The sequence below is a fragment of the Anabrus simplex genome, chromosome X (genome assembly GCF_040414725.1).
Source record: "Anabrus simplex isolate iqAnaSimp1 chromosome X, ASM4041472v1, whole genome shotgun sequence".
NCBI classification, from domain to species: domain Eukaryota; kingdom Metazoa; phylum Arthropoda; class Insecta; order Orthoptera; family Tettigoniidae; genus Anabrus; species Anabrus simplex.
The window spans coordinates 142,302,367-142,324,709 of NC_090279.1; the positions used below are offsets into that span (position 1 = coordinate 142,302,367).

At 40.8% G+C, this 22,343-nt stretch overlaps 1 protein-coding gene across 1 annotated transcript in view; it reads left to right on the forward strand.

The window, feature by feature from the left end:
• LOC136886371 (alpha-tocopherol transfer protein-like) overlaps positions 1-22,343 on the forward strand; it is a 133,507-nt gene that overhangs the window by 105,427 nt on the left and 5,737 nt on the right. The window contains exons 5-6 of the mRNA XM_067159116.2: positions 4,106-4,216; positions 20,406-20,511. Coding sequence (XP_067015217.2) covers positions 4,106-4,216; positions 20,406-20,511 — 217 coding nt within the window. The remainder of the gene's footprint in view (positions 1-4,105; positions 4,217-20,405; positions 20,512-22,343) is intronic.

The window sequence follows — 22,343 nt, forward strand, 5'->3', positions numbered from 1 at the left end:
GCGGCCGTGCCCTTAATTAAGGTACAGTCCCAGCATTTTCCTGGTGTGAAAATGGGAAACTACGGAAAACCATCTTCAGAGCTGCAGAGAGTGGGGTTCGAACTCAATATCTCCCGAACGCAAGCTCACAGCTGCGCGCCCCTAATCGCACTGCTCCTAATCGCATTTACCTTCCTACTACGCTCAAAATCACCGACGTTTTCCTAAGTTCTCCGATTATTTTCTTACAGCGCCACGTGGCGAAACACGAAACTATTCCTTCTTCAGGAGCTTGACACTTGTTGTACCAGAGATGTGTGTCCTAAAGTTCAAAGAAAATGTTTTCAAAAAAGTTTGAATTTTACCGTACTGAACATTTCCCATAATAAATTATTCCAATCCCCTATTCCTTGTCCAATAAATGAATATTTGAATTCCAGTTTTATCCTCATATTTCCTACTTTCAAAAACACTACTCAAATTTATTCGTCTCCTAATGTCATTCCACCCCATCTCTCCAATAACAGCTCGAAACATACCTCTTAGTCGAACATCTCATCTCCTTACTCCCAAGTCATCCCAGTCCAAAGTTTGCAAATTTTTCGTAAAACCATTCTTTTGTCGGAAATCGCCCAGAAAAATATCGTGCTGCTTTCCTTTTGATCTTTTCCAGTTCTCGTATCAAGTAGTCCTGGTGTGCTTCCCATACACTGGAACCATAAGTTAAGGGGGCCAAATTCCGTCCCCGGACCTAATTTTATCCCCCTAGAGATTTCAAGTTTGCACGTTTGGTACCTAATATTTAGCTGCGCACTCACGCGGAGCCTCATCCCGTTGTCTTGTTATGAGAGTTGGTTGTGTGCCCCACATTTAGTTTCCGTGTACAAGGAGGATTCATTTTTCATCCTGATTTGAGTTAGTACAGCACTCAAATTAAGAGCCTGTCATTCCTAGAGTGAGCAGTGATATGTGTATGAAATACTCAGTTGTGTGGTGTAGTTCCTGGCGTATAATCGCTACAGTGAAGTGGTTGGCGTGAGTTAATGTAGCGGCCATTATAATAAATCGGAGAATGTTTGTAATTTCGTCCCCCTTCATTTTATTTGTTATTTATGGAGTTCATTATTATTGTCAGATGGGAAAACGCAAGCAATGGCATAAGGAGGCTATGATAAAGACTATTAAGGGAGAAGATAATGGGTCACAAACTTGCAAGTAAAGTGTCTAATATCCCACGAGCAACGCTGAAAGACTATGTTAAAAAGAATACCCGGAAGACATTTTTCATAAATGCCCTAAAAGTACTTCATTATAGGGAAAGTGTTTGGGAAACTTAATTGTACTTCTCATAAATTTGGTTGGGATCGAAATTACGAACATACTTTTGGTAGTTTGGTAGTTTCATTTTTGTGGTGTTTACGTTTATGTCAAATACTGACTACCTTACGCTATAACAGTTTCATGGTAACTTGCCCGTAAGAGGAGAATATATTGAGTATTATGTATACAAAGTTAACAATCCGGCAGCGCACCCGCCTCTCACCGCTGAGTTTCGTGGTTCAAATCCCGGTCACTACATGTCAGACAAAGCGGAAGCGGGACAGGTTTTTTCTCCGGGTACTCCGGTTTTCCCGGTCATTCGAGCAAAACTCTTCAATATCATTTCATCTGTTAGCCATTAATCATTGGCCGAGAGGAGTGTGACAGGGTTTGGCTGCTGGCACAATTCATATCCTCACCGCTAGTTGGGGGCTTGATTAATTCCATTCCTGACCTGGTCAAATGAATGAAAACAGGCTGTGGATTTTTATTTTGCTGTACAAGTTCTAGCCTTGTCCATATTATTCCTGAATGTCTACAAGTCCAAATGTGGTAAGGGGACGAAATGTCGGATGGGATCCCTTCCTTACTATAATTGTATTCTTACCAGCGACTTATAAACCCCCTCCTTTACATCTTTACTACAACCTCTAAATACCCTCATAACCATGTGGACCATAACCATTTCACATCCTCCGATCTGGACAGTATTACTACTACTTAAGCTGGAAGATGATCGACGAACGGACGCAGGCTATCTGTGCGGTGTTTGTGAGTAGAATGAAAGAAGGGGTTGTTATACGACACCACAGGAGGTTGCATTATAATTTCAATTAAAAACATAAAAAGAGAGACAGTTGGCCGTGCGGGTTGGATCACATAGGTATCAGCTTATATTCGGGAGACAGTCGATGTGAAACCCACTGTTGTCAGTCCTGGTTCGCCATTTTTACAACAGTAAAATGCTGGGGCTGTACATTAATTAAGACCACGGCTGCTTCCTTCCCACTTCTAGCCCTTTCCTATCCCATCATCGCCATAAAACTTGTCTGTGTCGGTGCAACGTAAAGCAGATTATTTTAAAAAATAACTGTAGGCTGTCCCTGTTGTAATGGCCCCAGGGTGTGAGGGCTTCATAGGCTTACTTATTCGAAATATTACGCTCCTTTCGTTTCATTTCTTTTATTTAATCATCATTCACTCTTGTCGTTTTAACTCTTTCTTTTGGTAGTTTTTTTGCCGAATCTTAATCAAATCATTATTTTCCATTATTAAATGTATTGTTCTATACAACTGACCGCGATGTATTCACAACCGACAGCTAACCTCCAACTGAGCGCGCTAGTCAACAGAGTGCCATCTTATAACAGAGTATGCGTGTGACGCCACATACCGTATTTACGTGGATAATCCCCGCACCCTAACTTTAGGAAGGCTCATTTTGAAAAATTTAAATGCCAACACTGACGCAAATAAAACGCGCATCCCAATTTCGTGCCTCAATTTTTTTAAAAACTATGCGGGGATTATTCGCGTAAATACGGTATTTAGCACCAATTTCGCCTTACTTTGAAGCGATATCATATGAAAACTACATTTCAGATTTTCAATTCTTTTTTGTAACAGGTAGCCTCCTCTGTTATCTCCACGAACCTACTACGCTGGCGTAGCAGGGGGAGAGCTGATACTCCCACATGGCGCATCCCAGGTGGCGGATAGGGGGGTCCTAACCGGCTTGCCGGCGGACTTGAGGGAAATAAAATACCTCTCGCGGTCCAAACACACTACCCCCTGCGGGTGGGGGACGCACATGTAGAATACACCCGCGGTATCCACTGCCTGTCGTAAGAGGCGACTACAAGGGGCGACCAAGGGATGCTGGTATTAGAACCATGAAACTACTATTGATTAGTACCATCACGCGGGGAACACCATGGGTCGCCTTTACTTACGAGCAGTACCAATATATTTGGTACACAATAGGTTTGTGATTAGTAGAATCAGAGAGTGGTTCCCCTGTGGGTTTCCAGTATCCGTGCGTCGTACCCATGTGAGCAACACCGCGGGTCTGAGTTGCCTGTGATTAATAGCCCCTATGTGAGGAACACCACGGCGCCCGCGGGACTAGTACCGCTAGGTGAGGAAACTCATCGGTTTGCGTTGGCTATGAGTGGCGCCATTGTGTGAGAAACACCATAGGTCTGCGTTACCTGTACGAAGTACAATACTTGTGATTAGTACCATCTTGTGTGGAACACTGTGAGTCTTCGCTACTTTTGATTAGTACCCCAACATGACAAATAGCATGGTTCTACTTTACTCGCGACATGTACCATTATGTGGAGCCATAGACGTTGATTTTGCACCCCTTTCAACATCAAGCATCCTCGATTCAGGATTCTGCTTTATGAGTGGTGCCTTGGTCAATAATAAATTGTATATGATCATTTTTATTGAGTTGAATCCACTAATTCTTTTGTTTGCTCGTTTTTTTTTTGCTACATGTCCATCCATTCCTTCTTCATGACGATTTTTTTCTTTTGGTCAGTTAATGATTTTGAATTTTTTATTGTCATTTCATTTCGTACCATTAGGGGCCGATGACCTTGATGTTAGGCCCCTTTAAACAACAAGCATCATCAACCTCTTTTATCTGTCAACTGAGACATTTAACATAATCATAAGTTAAATACTCTCGGTGATATACGCGTTCAACCCAGACATTAAAGCGTCTTAATTTCTTCTTACCATGTCCCCGTTGTCGAAGAACATACATCTAATGCTAACTGTGATGTGTTGTTTACAGGAGGCGATGCCAGTCCGGCTCCAAGGTCTCCACTTCTTCAACCTGGTCCCATTCACAGACAAGATCATGGCCATGATCAAGCCGTTCATGAAGAAAGAGCTTCTAGAAATGGTGAGCAATACAGGGCGTCACTCAAGTTATGATGGTGTTAATAAATCTATCATAAATTTCATCGAACATTTGGTGTAAAAATTTAGTAACTACATAATCGGGTCAATTATTTAAGACCACATTCGAATATAATGAAATGTCACCTAAAATATAAATTTCTGCCCTAGAAAACTACCACCTAATTCCATCTATTTCAACGGATTTCATTTAATTTGATCAGGCCTTGTAAGAGTTTTGAGTTCTTAGTAACTAGAAAAGCTCTCAAAAAATATAACGTCATATTTAGAGAAGTAATACATTCCGACTTGTTGGCTGAATCATTAGCGTTGAGTATTTCCCTTCTGAGAGTCCCAGATTGGATTTCCAGCCGAGTTTAAACTTAAGGGGAGGTTGTATATCCTGAACTGATAATTTTAAATTGATGAACTTTGACTGCACATTTTTCAGAAATAGTTAATCCTATAAGGTTGAAATTCAATGAAGTTTTCGATAAATGTTTTGTCAATGCAGTATAATGACTTTATTTGTTTCAGTGCCGAGTGCAAAGTTTATTTCACCGATATTTTCCCAAACAACTGTTCGTTAACTTTCATGATTAAATAAGAAACAAACAAAAAACTAAGTAACACCACAGCTAAGTATGGGATAACTTGTAAAAAAATGTCCACAGTTCTAGCTCTTCAGGCAATCAACTCACTGTCGAAAACATCCTATGGATATGAGATGCGAATTTTAGGTAAATAAAATATAATAAATTATGATAATATATTCTGTATTTATTCCAAAAAATTTAAAATCCTTTCCTTAATCATCGTTATCCGGTCGTTTATATTAGCAGTTTGCCTCTTTCTACCACTACGAGTGCTAATGTGAGTCAATGCATTGTCTCACTTAAGCACCACTACGAGCGCTAATGTGTGTCAATGCATTGTCTCACTTAAGCACCACTACGAGCGCTAATGTGAGTCAATGCATTGTTTCACTTAAGCACCACTACGAGCGCTAATGTGAGTCAATGCATTGTTTCACTTAAGTACCACTACGAGCGCTAATGTGAGTCAATGCATTGCTTCACTTAAGCACCACTACGAGCGCTAATATGAATCAATGCATTGTCTCACTTAAGCACCACTATGAGCGCTAATGTGAGTCAATGCACTGCTTCATTTAAGCACCACTACGAGCGCTAATGTGAGTCGATGCATTGTTACATTTAAGCACCGCTACGAGCGCTAATGTGAGTCAATGCATTGTTACACTTAAGCACCACTACGAGCGCTAATGTGAGTCAATGCATTGTTTCACTTAAGCACCACTACGAGCGCTAATGTGAGACAATGCATTGTTACACTTAAGCACCACTACGAGCGCTAATGTGAGTCAATGCATTGTTACACTTAAGCACCACTACGAGCGCTAATGTGAGACAATGCATTGTTTCACTTAAGCACCACTACGAGCGCTAATGTGAGTCATTGCATTGTTTCACTTAAGCACCACTACGAGGACTAATGTGAGTCAATGCATTGTCTCACTTAAGCACCACTACGAGCGCTAATGTGAGACAATGCATTGTTTCACTTAAGCACCACTACGAGCGCTAATGTGAGTCATTGCATTGTTTCACTTAAGCATCACTACGAGGACTAATGTGAGTCAATGCATTGTCTCACTTAAGCACCACTACGAGCGCTAATGTGAGTCATTGCATTGTTTCACTTAAGCACCACTACGAGCGCTAATGTGAGTCAATGCATTGTTTCACTTAAGCACCACTACGAGCGCTAATGTGAGACAATGCATTGTTTCACTTAAGCACCACTACGAGCGCTAATGTGAGTCAATGCATTGTTTCACTTAAGCACCACTACGAGCGCTAATGTGAGGGAATGCAGAAGAGGATAGGGTTTTAATAAAAAAGAAACGAGTAAAGGGATTTTGGGTTGTTTTTCCGGAATTGCATTTAGGGCTTAAATTATTTTCGAAATTATTTCACTTTGATAGAGCTATCCAAGACTCACAATTTGAAACATTTCCGGGCCCTTTAGCCCTTCAGTTTTCGGCAAAAAAGGAAATCGCTTAATTTTACGTTTTTCGTAGTAGGGTGACCCCTACTTTCTTTGATAAAATTGTTTTCAACATTAAAACGCATTGACTGGATAACGATGATTAAAAAAAGGATTGTAATTTTTAGTGGTAAATAAAGAATATATTCTCATAATTTATTATATTTTATTTACCTAAAATTCGTAACTCATATCCCTAGGATGTTTTCAACATATTTTCCCAAACTAATGATTTGTAACTTTCATGATTAAATTAGAAACAAGAAAATAATAACACAGCAATACGACAGCTAAGTATGGAATAACCTGTAAAAAAAAATCGCACAGCTAGGTAAATAACTTCCTGGAAGAGAAACCACTTTTCCCTTTTCGAAAATCAAATGGTCATAAATATGTCTGCCCGTCATGGCCATCCATCCATACCTTACATCACAGCCTGCACGGTCGTTATGGTTACAATTTCGTCACTAATTTTGTCAAAAAATGCAGTAATATGTCACCAGGACAAGATTTTGAGAAACATTGATTTTCAGTCTTACCAAAAAACACTTGCTTTACGTCGCACCGACACAGATGGGATAGGAAAGGTCTAGGAGTGGGAAGGAAGCGGCCGTGGCCTTAACTAAGGTACAGCCCCAGCATTTTCCTGGTGTGAAAATGGGAAACCACGGAAAACCATTTTCAGGGCTGCGGACAGTGGGGTCTGAAACTAGTATCTCCCGAATACTGGATACTGGCCGCACTTATGCGACTGCAGCTATCAAGCTCGGTGTATAACTTTTATACAAGATTTATGCACCGTTTAAGTGCAATTTGTTAATAATATACCGTGTATAAGCCTCCTTTGAATACATCTGTTATAGTTACTCACTGAATTGATTATACAGACCAGGACCCGTGTATAAGGGTTGTATAGCAGCGAGTGACGTAAAGCAAACAACGAGCGATCAGTTTATTTTAGTGGTATTTACTGTCTGCAGAAATGCAATCGTGTTAAAATATACGACTTATCCATTAAGTACACATTGAAAGAATGAAGAATTACGTTGATATTCTCTACGATATTTGTATCACAGAAGGCATAGAACATTTGGAGGTTATGGACGCTGGACATGTTCGTAAAATGAAACACTTTAAGAGACGGGGTGATGCATTTCTCCTAGATCAGCAAAAGTTTTAAAATGAAATATACTCTTATATTTACGAAAGAGTCTGAAGGCTCCGTGGTTCAGGTGGCAGCTCGCCGGCCCCTCACCGCTGGATTCCGTGACTGAAATCCCGGTCACTCCATGTGAGATTTGTGTTGGACAAAGCGGGGGCGGGATAGGTTTTTCTCCGGGTACTGCGGTTTTCCCTGTCATCTTTTATTCCAGCAACACTCTCCAATGTCATTTCCTTTCATGTGTCAGTCATTAATCATTGCCCCAGAGAGGAGTGCGACTGGGTACGGCAGCCGGCACAATTACTACCCTCGCCGCTAGATGGGGGCTTCATTCTTTCCATTCCCGACCCGTTCAAATGACTGGAAACAGACCGAGGATTTTTTATTTACGATAGAGTATTCACAAACAGAAATGAATTTACGAAAGATCTTAGAGATGGCTCTATATCTTACAAAATTCAACTGGTCACAGCACTACGGACATGAGTGCAGAATGAGGTTACTAATTATTATCATTGACATAATTATTACTAGTGAGAAGAATATACCGCTGAAATATATGTATCACTGTTCTGTTCCTGTTTCTATCAGCGTTCTATTGTATTCTTGCTACCACGCGGCTTCTCGAAAGGTTTTGCTCCGAGATAAGCAACAAAAGCGATCATAAAGGCGGTGAACGTGAAGAAATACGTTAGTGAACTACAGGAAGAAATGTCTACGGCTTGGAACGAGTGTATACGTGCAGTAGAATGTTTATCATCATCATCATCTGTTTACCCTCCAGGTTCAGTTTTTCCCTCGGACTTAGCGAGGGATCCCACCTCTACCGCCTCAAGGGCAGTGTCCTGGAGCTTCAGACTCTTGGTCGGGGGATACAACTGGGGAGTATGACCAGTACTTCGCCCAGGCGGCCTCACCTGGTATGCTGAACAGGGGCCTAGTGGAGGGATGGGAAGATTGGAAGGGATAGGCAAGGAAGAGGGAAGGAAGCGGCCGTGGCCTTAAGTTAGGTACCATCCCGGCATTCGCCTGGAGGAGAAGTGGGAAACCACGGAAAACCACTTCCAAGATGGCTGAGGTGGGAATCGAACCCACCTCTACTCAGTTGACCTCCCGAGGCTGAGTGGACCCCGTTCCAGCCCTCGTACCACTTTTCAAATTTCGTGGCAGAGCCGGGAATCGAACCCGGACCTCCGGGGGTGGCAGCTAATCACACTAACCACTACACCACAGAGGCGGACAGAATGTTTATGCCACGTTTATTAGGATGAAAAATATGCAACACTTATGCAGGGTTTATAACGAATTGTTATTAGTAAGCCTGTACAAGTTGACGCTACCTTTAATGCATGTCACTTCCATATTCTGGATTTTCACTGTTGTCCTCATCATGTCAAGGTCCATTCCTAGACCTCTGCAGATTTCTGGTCCTCCTTGCCAGCTTTTCCGCATCTAAGTCAGCTTTAGCAACCCATAGGCTGTCGAGATCAGAGAAAATATTCACTGCATTCTCTCCAGGTTAAATACGCTGCACATTTCCCTCACCCAATGCAAAAACTGCAACATTAACGGAGTGTCTGATACCCAACAAATACTCTTTTCTGGAATTTTTATTTCCTTTTCTTCAAATGCCGGCCCCACGGTGTTGGGGTAGCGTACCTGCCTCTTACCCGGAGGCCCCGGGTTCGATTCCCGGCTAGGCCAGGGATTTTTACCTCGACCTGAGGGCTGGTTCGAGGTCCACTCAGCCTACGTGATTAGAATTGAGGAGCTATCTGACGATGAGATAGCGGCCCCGGTCTAGAAAGCCAAGAATAACAGCCGAGAGGATTCGTCGTGCTGACCACACGACACCTCGTAATCTGCAGGCCTTGGGCTGAGCAGCGGTCGCTTGGTAGGCCAAGGCCCTTCAAGGGCTGTAGTGCCATGGGGTTTGGTTTGGTTTGGTTTGGTTTGGTTTGGTTTGGTTTGGTTTTTCTTCAAAATACGTTTTGCTCTGCACATGATAATGCATTACATACAAATCACACAACTCTCTTTCTTAATCCGTTTACTCCTCCAGGGTTGGATTTTCCCCCAGACTCAGCGAGGAATTCCACCTCTACCGCCTCAAGGGCAGTGTCCTGCTGCGTGAGACATTTGGGGAGGAGGACGAGTACCTCGCCCAAGTAGCCTCACGTGTTATGCTGAACAAGGGCTTTGTGGGGGGGGGGGGAATAGGAAGATTGGAAGGGTTAGACAAGAAAGTGAGAAATAAGTGACCGTGTCCTTAAGTTAGGTGCCAACCCGGCATTTGCCTGGAGGAGAATCGGGAAACTACGGAAAACCACTTCTAGGATGGCTTAAGAGGGAATCGAACACCCCTCCAGGCTGAGTGGACCCCGTTCCCAACCTCGTACCACTTTTCAAATTTCGTGCTAGAGCCAGAAATCGAACCCAAACGTCCGCAGGTGGCAGCTAATCACACTAACCAGTTCACCACTGAGGCGGAGGTTTAAAAAAATGTGACCAGTACATGTAACCGCCAAACAAACAGATGAATGAGCGTCTGTTTTTCAGGATGGCCAACACACAAAACTCCCAAAGAAACAAGAACTAATCTAGAAAACAGAAAATACTGCAGTTCTCATGTCTCAAGGAACATATCAAGAAAGGGTGTGTCGGACGTTAAATGTCGTTTTTTTTAAAAACATGCGCATGTGGACTTCCAGCTATCAGAAATCCTAAAAATATAATATTGGTTATTTTCAACCTAAAATGACTTACGCCGGGCTGAGTGGCTGAGACGGTTGAGCCACTGGCCTTCAGACCGCAACATTGTAGGTTCTATCCTGGCTCAGTCCGGTGGTATTTGAAGGTGCTCAGATACATCAGCCTCGTGTCGGTAATTTTACTGGTACAAAAAAGAACTCCTGCGGGAAAAAGTCCGGTATAACGGCGTGTCCAAAATCGTAAAAAGTGTAGTTAGTGGGACGAAGAAACAATAACATTATTATTAAAATGACTTACAACCTCCCCTTAAACTGTCTCTTGTTTGTGTCTCAATTGTAATGAACACACCACACCACTACAGAGGCATACAATAACGAATAAAACACTCCACGTAAGATTGGTGACGGGAGGGGCGGCCGGTTGTAAAACGTGCCCAGATCCGCATGTGCGATTGAGTTTTGAACCTAGGACTCCTTCATGATGTAGAAAAATAAGCGCGAGGAGAAAAGAAGAACGGATTTTGTTCTCTAAGTCGTATAAAGTATCTGGTGGGGACACAAGTCTGTTCGTATCGCCATTCAGAATGCCTGGAAAGTCATTTTGGATATTTCCTTTTTCACCCCTTCTCATTCCCCCTGCCGTTGAGGGCTAAACGTGGATTTAAATGGCATCCGGAGCCGAGTGCGCGTAATTCAAACATACGAAATTTAACACTTTCTGCATGTCACTTGAGTTAATTTCCGGAATAAGTATGTTGTTTATTATGTTATTCTTGGCTCATTTAACGTAAGATCGGCGATTCTCCGGCACGCGCCCTCCCCTTGAAAGATACGTTCTTTAAGTTTTCTGAAGCATTTATTGTAATAATCTATAGTCTTCGATGGATACAGAAGGCCGTTCGGGATCTCTGGGGACGAAGTTTGAAGGGTAATTAGCTTATGAAAAGCTATCTGTCCGCCAAAGATCATGCTCAATTGGAAAGGTAGCATTTCTAGCATAACCTGACAGCGTAATTTCCATTGCAGCAGGCATTTCTGCAGAGCTAGCATGTATATCTTATCCCACTCCTCCTGACAGGTCCAAAGGCTATTGATAGTGCGTGGACATCTATTTCCTATGGCCATTTTTAGGAGTCCAATTGCTCAGGGTCCATGGGTGACCCATCGGGTGCCTTCACCGGAATTCCAGTTTCCATCTCCATTCTCTCCAAGAATAGACGAATCGAACGAGAGGTGTGGCTAGATGTTTTATTTTGATGTAGGACCCATACCTGACTTTTTGCCCTCCCATACAGTGGTGTGTTGTAAATATTGGAGTTAAATCATGTTGCAGATATTATATACAGTTCACACGGCAAATGGTTACCTTGCTATTGTAGTGGTATCCAGCGATGATCATGAAAAATATTCCTCGCATTATTTATACAATGTTTGACTTTTTTTTCTCTATGGCAGTAGTAAATTGAGAGGGATTTGTTACAGCCACTAAGATACATATATGCTTCGTCTAAAGTCACCACATTTTTCCATCTGTCCCCTGCCGGATAGCCCTCTACAGCTTTCTTGCGTTAGTGCGACGTTCCGAAATATGACCGAGGCAACACTTTGTGAACTCGACACTTATGCCAGTTTTCTAATTTCAGGACTTGCTGATTATGGTGTTACCTGTTTGAACAGACATTTCCAACTTACGTGTGATAATCCTTTAGGGGACAGGGTTACCATTTGAGACAATGGCCTTCACTTTCCTCACCATTCTGGTGTACGGCTGGTGGCCTGTCGTGGATTTACCTGTTTCTTCCCTTCTGGAATTAAGCCCAGTCGGCCTTTGCCATTTTTTATTCAATGCAGCACTGATCCTGTTCTTTGATAGCTTCTTGCATATTCCTTGGATTGTAGAATACCTGTATTTAGCATCGGTAAGGGCTGTTATGTAGCCCTCCTAGTAAGGGTCAATCCGCTTTGGCATCGTTACAGCTAATGTCACGAAACTCTACACACACGTTATCAGTAAAGCCCGGTTAGATTGCAAACTAATTTGGTTAGTAGAAAGTGTCGGCCACCCGCTCTTCCATAATGTAGCCAGAGTAACATAAATTATAGGGGTTCTGATGGGCCGTACCCTCATGTTTATGCAAACCCCATAGCATAACCGTTGTGAAGGTAGCCTATACTTGCTACTCGCTTCAGTAAGTTTGCATTCTAACCTATTAATGCATAAAAATCCGGGCTCTAGTTATCAGTACTGACGTGAATCTTCACTACCCATTTTGACGTGCTCCAGTTCATAACAGTGCCGCCAGCAGCCTTCAAACTCGTCACATCCCGAACGACCTTTTGTACTACAAAAAGTAGTATGCGTGTGCCTGTCTGGACACAATCGTCTGAGAAATGCCTCGGCCGCTTTTTCGTATTTCTTTTTTAGGAATAGAAAGAGATTATGTCTGAGACAGTTGTAGGCTTTTTATCATCTGGGAAGAGTGAGGCGAATCACAAGATTACAAATTGGATGCGCTACAGTCATTCCACGAAGTTATCGGTTGCGCTATTTGAGTGGAGGTTAGGTGTGGGGAACGTGGTGTTAGTCTACTCACACAGCATCGCAGTTGAACTCTTCTTATTAAAGGTGGGATGGGAAATAGATTAAGGAGAGCAACAGCAAAGCAAAGTAACCTCCGTACAGGCCATGAAGGCCCTTGGAGGAGTGAAAGGTAAAGGCTTCCACCATTGTTAACCTCGGCACGTGATGGGGTAGAGTGGTTAGCTCTACGCCCGGCCGCCTTTGCACCAGGAATTAACCTGGTACTCATTTTGATGTAGGCTGAGTGAACCTCAGGGCCATACGCACCTCCGGAAGTGGAAATCTCGTTTCTTAAATTTTACGACTTCCTGACGGGGATTCGAACCCACGTCCTTCCGGACGAACTGAGCACGCCTTTACCGCCTCGGTCAGGCACCCCTATTAAAGAGATGCAGGTTACAATAAAATAAAGTTCATCAATCAATCAATCAATCAATCAATCAATCAATCAATCTATCAATGATTTGCATTTAGGTTTGTCGCCCAGGTGACAGATTCCCCATCAGTTGTTTACCTAGATTTTTCTTAGACATTTTCAAAGAACTTAGAAATTCATTCAACATTTCCCTTGATAAGTTATTTCAGTCTCTCACTACTCGTCATATAAATAAATATTTGCCCCAATCTCTCCTCTTGGATTCCAACTTTATCTTCATATTATGACGTTCCTACTTTTAAAATCTCCAGTCAAGCTTATTCTTCTACTTATATCATTCTACGCCAACTCACCACTGACAGCTCGAAACATACCACATATTCGAGCATCCCATCTCCTTTCTCCCAGGTCTTCCCAGCTCAAAGTTTGCAACATTTTTGTAACATTACTCCTTTGTCGGAAATCACCCAGAACAAACCATGCTGCTCCACTTTGAATTTTTTCCATTTCTCGTATCAAGTAAATCGGCATACACTGGAGCCATACTCTAACTGCGATCTTACCAGGGACTTACACGCCTTCTCCTTTACATCCTTACTACAACATCTAAATACTGTCATAACTAGAACCCGGATTTTTATGCATTAATAGGTTAGAATACAAACACACTGAAGCGAGTAACAAGTATAGTCTATCTTCACAACGCCTGTGTTATGCGGATTGCATAAACATTAGGGGTACGGCCCATCAGAACCCCTATAATTTATGTTACTCTTGCTACATTATGGAAGAGCGGGTGGCTGACACTTCCTACTAACCAAATTAGTTTGCAGTCTAACCTGGTACTGCATAAAAATCCGGGCGTTAATCATAATCATGAGAAGGGATCTGTAACCATTCTTAACTACCTCGTTAATAATATCACTCCAAAGAAGATAATTCCTTATATTAACACCTGGGTACTTACATTGTTCCCCATTAGGTGTTATCACCCCATCAGCACAGTAATTAAAACTGATAGGACTTTTGCTCTTGGTGACACTTACAACTTGACCTTTCATTCCATTTACATTCATATCATAGTCTGCTGTCCATCTCACAACATTGCAGTTGCTCACAATCTTGTAACTCATTTACTACTCTATACAGTAGAACGTCATCCGCAAACAGCCTTATCTGTGATTCCAGATCTTTACTCATATCATTTATATATATATATAATAAAATATAAAGGTCCAATAATAGAGCCCTGGGGACCCCCATTTTTAATAATTACAGGATCAGATAACGCTTCACCTACTCTAATTCTTTGAGTTCTATTTTCTAGAGTTAGGACTGGTTGTGGAAATTAAAGAGAAACTAAGGGAAGTTACTATGAAATTCAATTTAGCAAACAAAATGAGCTAAAAATAAAACATCAAACACAATTGGCAGCCATATTAATTTTCTGGAACAATGGATGGATTTGTACAGATACTTTGAGGCAGACGCAGGTTTCAAAATGAATGTCTCCAATGTAGTTAATTCTTTTACTCCCTTAAGAATCATAAACGGAAATCATTCTTAACACCATGTTTATTCATTCTGTTTTAATTAAGTTGTTTCCTTTTCAGGTAGTTTACACGTTTATTACTCAAAATTAATTTCGTCTCACTGAAGATCTTACTAGTTATAAATTAAATTAGAATTTTTCCATTTCATTCCCTACTAAATAACCGAGATGTGCTATGGCAGTCAAGGAAGACGAACATATAAGAAAAGTAAGAGAAGTTGAATCGGGATTTTATTGGTTATTTATGAAAAAAGAAAATTTAATTACTTTTATTCATATTAATATTTCATATAATACTGAAACTAGGAGGTTTAAACTTTCTAACTACACTTCTTCTCGTACTATATTCTCATTGGATGTCGGCTGTCATCTGGTTCTTGTTCTCAGCAACTCGGAAAAGAGTGGAGGTACTGAGTCCATACCATTTTCTCATATTCCGTCGCCAAGATATTCTCCTTCTTCCCCTACTTTTCCTTCCTTCAGTTTTACCTTGTAACATAAGCTGAAGGAGTCCATATTTATCATTTCAATGATATGGCCGAAGTACTTAAGTTTATTCTTTTTGATATTTTGCGTGATCTCTAACTCCTTGTTCAGGCGTTGGAGTACTTCAGTGCAGGCGTGGGTAGCACCTCATCTCAAAAGATCGAAGTTTCTGGTGGTGTTCTCTGTTACGGTCCAAGTCTCGGCACCACGAAGTAAACGGAGACGGATATTAATCTTAATGTTCCTCTCACAGAGACGTTTTATCATTCTCTTGAATGCAGTACTTGCATGCTCAATCCGGTACCTAATTTCAACAACATTGTTCCACCTGTGATCAAGTACGCTGCCGAGATACTTACAGCCTTGGAGTCCATCCAGTGATGTGCCAGCTACTGTCAAGTTAACAGGTAGAATGAAATGTTTGCTTATAACCATTACTTTGGTCTGTTCGTGTTTAAACGCAGACTTGCTGCAGCACAGTGTTCAACCTCACAGTCTGCAGATCTTCGACACGTGTTGCAAGCAGAACAGTATCATATGCATGTCGCAGATTATTTATTGTGATCCCACTAACAACGGTGCCGTCTTATTTTCCTTCCAGTGCTTCAGAAAATACCCTTTCAGAGCAAATAATGAAGAGGAGTGGAGATAGAACATAGCCTTGCCTCACTCCTTGCTATAATTCAATAACACAGGCTTTTATGTTGTCAACCTTCACTGATGCAGTCTGATTCCAATGCAGGTTGTAAATAATTCGGATATCTCTAACATCCATATATACATAAGAAAATATAATGGTCCAATAATAGAGCCCTGGGGGACCCCCATTTTAATCATTACAAAATCAGATAACGCTTCACCTACTCTAATGTTTTGAGTTATATTAGCATGCAGGATATGTGCAAATGTTCCATGTTTCACATGGTCGAAATCATTTTCATAATCGTTCTAACTGCACTGCAATTCACAATAAAAACGTCAAAAATAAATATGGCTATAAATAACTGATTTTGGAAAAGAAAATGGTCAAAATTCCATTAGAGGGTTTTATAGAAAATTTGTGAACGAAATGGGCAGATCTAGGCATATAGTAGCTAAATTGGTAACCCTGCTTTCGACACCGGCAGTAGTGCACATTCATGTGATGCTGCACCTCAGGGCACCGTAGTTGGATTGGTTGCGGGATAGAAGGGGCAAAAGGAATTGCATGCATTCACGCTTTAGTATTAAAATGAGTATGAAAATATTCGAACGTTTAGACTGATGTTCTCACAGTCCTGATTAATAAACATTATATCTTGTGCTCTAAAGTCATAGGAATAAAGGTAGAAATACGCAAAAGTTCCATGATTTTAACAGAGACACTGACTATCAATTTAAAACCAGTTACCACCTATTAAACATGTAAACAGGCACTCTTTACTAGATAGTTCACTCAATATGCCGTATTTTCATTATCTATGTACGCGGGAATAAGAGACAGGAATACTACCTCTACACCACAGGGCTGTGACCGAAACAGACCTACTGTAGTAGCTGAATTGGTAATCCTAATGTCGACACCGGCAGCAGTGCACATTCATGTGATGCTGCAGCTCAGGACACCGCAGTTAGATTGGTTGCGGGATGAAAGGGGCAAAAGGAATTGCATGTATTCGTGCGTTAGAATTAAAATGAGTATGAACAAATTTTTACGTTTAGATTGTTCTCAGCGTCCTGATTAATAGACATGATATCAGAATAGTGGTAAAACAATAATAATATACGGGGCGATTTAGCTGTGCGCTTAGGAGCGTGAAGCTGTGAGCTTCCATCCAGGAGATAATGCGTTCGAACCGCAACGTTGGCAGCCCTGAAGATGGTTTTCCGTGGTTTGCTATTTTCACACCGAGAAAATGTTGGGGCTGTACCTTAATTAAGGCTACGGCCGCTTCATTTCCACTCCTAGCCTTTTCCTATCCATTCATCTCCATAAGACCTATCTGTGTCAGTGCAACGTAAAGCAAATTCTAAAAAAAAAAAAGTATTGTATTTAGAGGTCTAGAATGTCCATGCATCAGCCTTACAATCTTCTGTCGATACACTCGTTTTTCTTTCGATTGATCGAAACTCTTTATCCCCTCTGTGAGTGGAGACAAAAGATGCATCATCTGTACCCCTGCTTCCCACATGTCTTACATTTCACGGCCTTTCATGGCTGTTCAGACCTTCTACTCAATACTAAGTAAAGTTACAGATGCTGTAACAATTTCGGAGGACATTTAATCTAAATGAATCCGAGGCGTGCATAATACAGTATTTAGAGTTGCCAAAACAAATTGAAAGGGTTAATAGGTGTTATTTCTCTATTTATTTGTTGATGAGATTCTATTCACAGATGGTTTATCTTGAAGAGAGGAGTTAGTTATTATTAATGTTAGTAGTAGTAGTAACAAATATATAGCAATTGGGAAATACGTATCCTGTGGCAATAGTCACATACATTAGTGTGATAATAAAGTCAAGTTAAAACATAATTACCCAACAACAACAACAACAACTATAACAACAAAAGTACAACTCGCAATTCCATGGAAACAAAATATTATAAGAAATACTGCTAGCTTAACATTTTAAATCCAACATCATCATATATAATTTCACACACAACTTAAGTATATCCAGTGCTTAATACTACGGCTTACAATACTATAGGTTGAGCTTACTACTTACTAACTTAACATTACAAGTGATTATAAAGTAAAGTTAAAACATAATTACTAAACAACAGTCTGTGGATACTTAACCTTCTATTTTTGTATCGAGGAACATGGAGTTTAAAAATAACATTCCACAGTTTTTCCTGCTAGGCTGTTATTGTCGTGTCATATCTGAAAGGTGTTTTGGCGACTATTGGATAGGGAAGGTCTAATAAAAGAAAGGAAGCCACCGCGGCGTTAATTAAGGTTCACGAGGTCTGCATCACAAAGCTGTTGGTGGTTGGTCCTGTCGATTGTGTACTCTTTGATCAAATGTATTAATGTCCATGTTTCAGTCCGCTGTTCTAAAGAATTTGTATAAGAAGAGTTCAGGTAACGCGATAGGCAGCTGTTTTATTTTTTTCGATTTGGGCCATCAAAGGTCCACGAAAAGTAACCATGTGCATTCATGTTGATCCTTCTTTTCTTGAATTCCAATAATTCTTCATTCTTTCACTGTGCTGTTTTCTCCTCTCTTGTGTCCAGATCCTTTTCTCCTTTCTTCCTCCCGGAAACCTATGAAGGTCTACATCATTCTTGCCAAAGTTGTTCTCTCCTGTATTATGTTGTCTGTTATTCCAATCTCAGTCAAATCCTTTTTCCACTCTTTGGATCGGCTGTTTCCATTCTTTCTCTTATCAACATGGTTCAATCTGCTGTTATCCATCCTCATTATGTGACCAAAAATGTAATTCTCCTCTTTCTTATCGTCTCTGACATCCTTTAATCTCCTTCGTCCTTGTATAGATCTTTATTCCTCCTATGTCTAATCTCTTCTTCCTTCGTTTTCTGGTCCCCAAATTTTCTTCAACATTTTCCTTTCCTTTTCTTCTCTTTCACCGGTTCTCATAGACAACATGGATTCTGTGACATACAGACTCCCTGGTTTGATTACTGTGCTGTAGTGTGCAATTGCCTTGAGAGGTTCTCCTCAGTGTAGGTATGTTTAGTTAGTTGGGATGCTAGTTCCAGTTTTCTTTACCTTGATCTGTTTGCTTCCGTGTAGAATCCATTTTTTTATTCGTTTTTCCCAACTAAGGAGTGCGTTTGAACTTATTGGCTTTTTTTTTTGCTTTTTCTTCTCCTCTTCCCAATATCTCTTTATCCTCTCACTGTGTTCCTTTTTTACGTTGTTAAGTCCATCCTGTATTTAGTCGGGTTTTACAGAAAATTTGTGTTTGTGAATTAAGGTTCTCAATTTTATTCTTTCTTGAATATTTTTTGTCATTATTGCCAATTTAATTTAGGTCTTCGCTGATTTCTTTTAGTCAATTATTGCGAGTTTTCACTGATAAGGCTAAGTTTAACATTTTCTTTTTGAGCCTGTTTTTATCCATTCTATACCGTATAAATGACCACTAAATTCTAATCGCTTTTTCCTGGTTGCATCTCTGATTTTTCTGTAACTTGATGGAGTTCATTCGATTTCTTTTTTCATCCTAATTCTACTTTCGCATGTTGGTCCTAAGATTTCTCGGAGGATTTTTCCTTTCTTGTTTTTCTATCAAGCTTATTTGAGATTTTCCACCAATTATAATAGTCTCAGATGCAAAAATGTACTTCTGTTTTAACTATTGTCGTAATTTTGCATTTTTGCATCTGTTATTGTAGACTATGTGTTCCAAGTAATTTTGTATGCTCTTCGAAGTTTTGCAGTTCTTTGTTAGCTTGCTGATTTAACTCTTCTGGTTCAATAATTTTAAGTTAGGAAGGGCATCGGGTCGTAAAATTTACCGCCAGAACCAAATAACAGCCGTAATACATCTTGAATCAACCTCCACGGCTCAAAACTTTAGTTGTAATTTTGAGATCGACTACGGTTGATCTCCCCATAACCTTCAACTGATTAGCATGATGAAACAAAGAACTAAGAAGGCTTCTACCCCACACCCTAGTAGATATACTAGGGTTTATCGGTCATGGGATTACGGGGAACCTAGTCCATTATGTAAATTATTTCATAATTTACATATTTACATATTTACATTTAAATTTATCGTTTAAGTGCCTAATATTGTTATATCGCATTGGTCATTGGAGCCATAAGCTAAATATTTCATTATTATTAACAAATACATCGCAATTCGGAAATATCCCAGTGGCAGTGGTCACTTACGGTATTATGATAATAGAATAAAGTTAAAACATAGTTACCCAACAACAACAACAACAATAATAATAATCACCGATATAATCTTTAACATTATAAAGCATGTGCAGACATGTTCATTCATTATGGTTTCCTTTGATTTTCTTTTACTTTCGAAGGCAGGTTTGTATGCATATGCAGTCAGTCTCTACTGACAATGCATGGAGTCACATAACGAGACTGCCGGAGGTGACACAAAGCTTATATAGTATTACTGTATAACACACAATGGTTGATAGAAACACCAAACTCATTCCTAATTCTGTTAGCATAAGGGCGATGAAATTCCAAAGTGTGATGTCTTTATGTACAAACGCAACATGCCAATAGATGTATTCTCTAAACAGGATGTTTATGTTCCATTTCAGCTACATTTGCACACAGGTGGTCTGGAGAGCTTCTGCAAGTTCGTTCCCCTTGATATCCTCCCGTCAGACTACGGTGGCAAAGCTCCGTCCTGTAAGGAGCTACTTGGTGAGTTCACCTTAATGTGGAGTGGAGTGCTTGAAAAATGATCCCTCACCCACTATCTCGACTTAGTACTTTGTTAAAGGAGTGCGCCGGGCCGTTCCATGGTGTCCCTCAAGGGGACTGCACAGTGCTATTATAAAATAAGGCGGTTATCTGTCCCTGTTAACACTTGCCATAGCCGAATAATGTTGAAGTATTATATGTACATGTTCTCAAGTTAAAACTCTCTGTTATTAACCCTCACAGTCGCTTAGAACGATAGGCAGGAGGGTGTGCTGTGATGTATTATACGGTCTACACATTGTAGGAAGGGATGAGGGGATAAGATTTTCGTTAAAAATAGTACCTAAGAATAGAACCATAAGGCAAGGAGATAAGGGAAATATATGGAAGGGGCACACGTATTGAAAGTCTGTACAGAAACAAGAAATCACAGAAGAAAGTATATGAATAGGTAAGGGTTATTCTGCCTGAAGGCAGGTCGAATCTCCGCAGAGGTGTTCCTGAGCCGGAGTTTACGTGAGGTAGGGTGGCCAGTTCCTTTCCGCTCCTCCATTCCCTTACCCCCCCCCCCACCAACAGCGCGTAGCAACCCATCCAACTCCTGACCACGCTCAATGTTACTTAACTTCGGAGATCTCACGGGATCCGGTGTTTCAACACGGCTACGGCCGTTGGCCAGTATATGAATGGGAAAGACATAATTAAAACGAAGCATGAACTTGAACTTTACGCTCTTGTTAAGTTGTGAAACTGTGAATGGAAGGAATAGGATTGTATTGTGAAATTCCAGACTGTCTTAGTCAGTCGGTCATTAGTTGTACGGAATATGTACCCGTAGGACAGCATTTTTTCCTTTTAATTGACTGCTTACTAGTTCCACCTTCTTGTATAATTCGTCATTAGACCTTAATCTCGTCAAGCTATCTCTCCATTTACCAGCTGGTCGGCATGTCCCTTTCTCCTCAATTATTATTATTATTAGTAGTAGTAGTAGTAGAAGTAGTAGTAATATTGTACTGGTGGTCAGAAAAGTAGATCACTTTGTAAAAAACGAAACAGTAATTGTTAAAACACCAATTATTCGAGGGAATTGTTCCATTAATTACATGAAAGCGGTTTCTAATGTGTATTCTGCACTTTTGGAGAATAATATGATGTCCGGAGATTATAAATAAACTCAAGGAGATACTTTGCACCCCTAAGTTATGGGCACGCAATTTTATTGCATCGACTAGCAATAAAACCTTTTGTGTTTTACGGTATTGGGGCGAAAGGTATTGATAGATCATCAGTTTGTAACACAATATCTGTCACAAAAGAATATTTTCCTTCAGTTTCTCTCAGTCCGAAGAAGTTGCAAGAGCAGTGGCGTTCGTGGATGATGGACGCAGCACTCGTTATGGGGCTAATGCCATCGGTGCATCATTTTAAAGCATCCAGAGTGTTCTAAGACAATTTCGTGAACTCAGTACCTACCACAGACGACCAGGATCAGGCCAAGTCTAGAGAGAACGCCAAACTACCGCCGTTCAAGCCAGAAATCGACTCGAGTCAGTAAGAAATGTGACTGTGACTGCGAGGACTGTCAGACGAAGACTCCCAGAAGCCAATTTGACCTCAAGAAGACCTGCAACTGACCCACAGCTTAACCCCCAGCACAGAGCAACTCGATTATAGTTTGTGCATCAGCACCGGTATTGGACTGTAGAGCAGTGGTCAATGACACTGTTCACAGATGAGTTGTATTTTGCCTCCTATCACCTGATAGTAGAGAGAGTGTGCAGAATGCGTGGGCAGCGACATCTCCTAGAGCTCACCATTTGAGGGTGGCT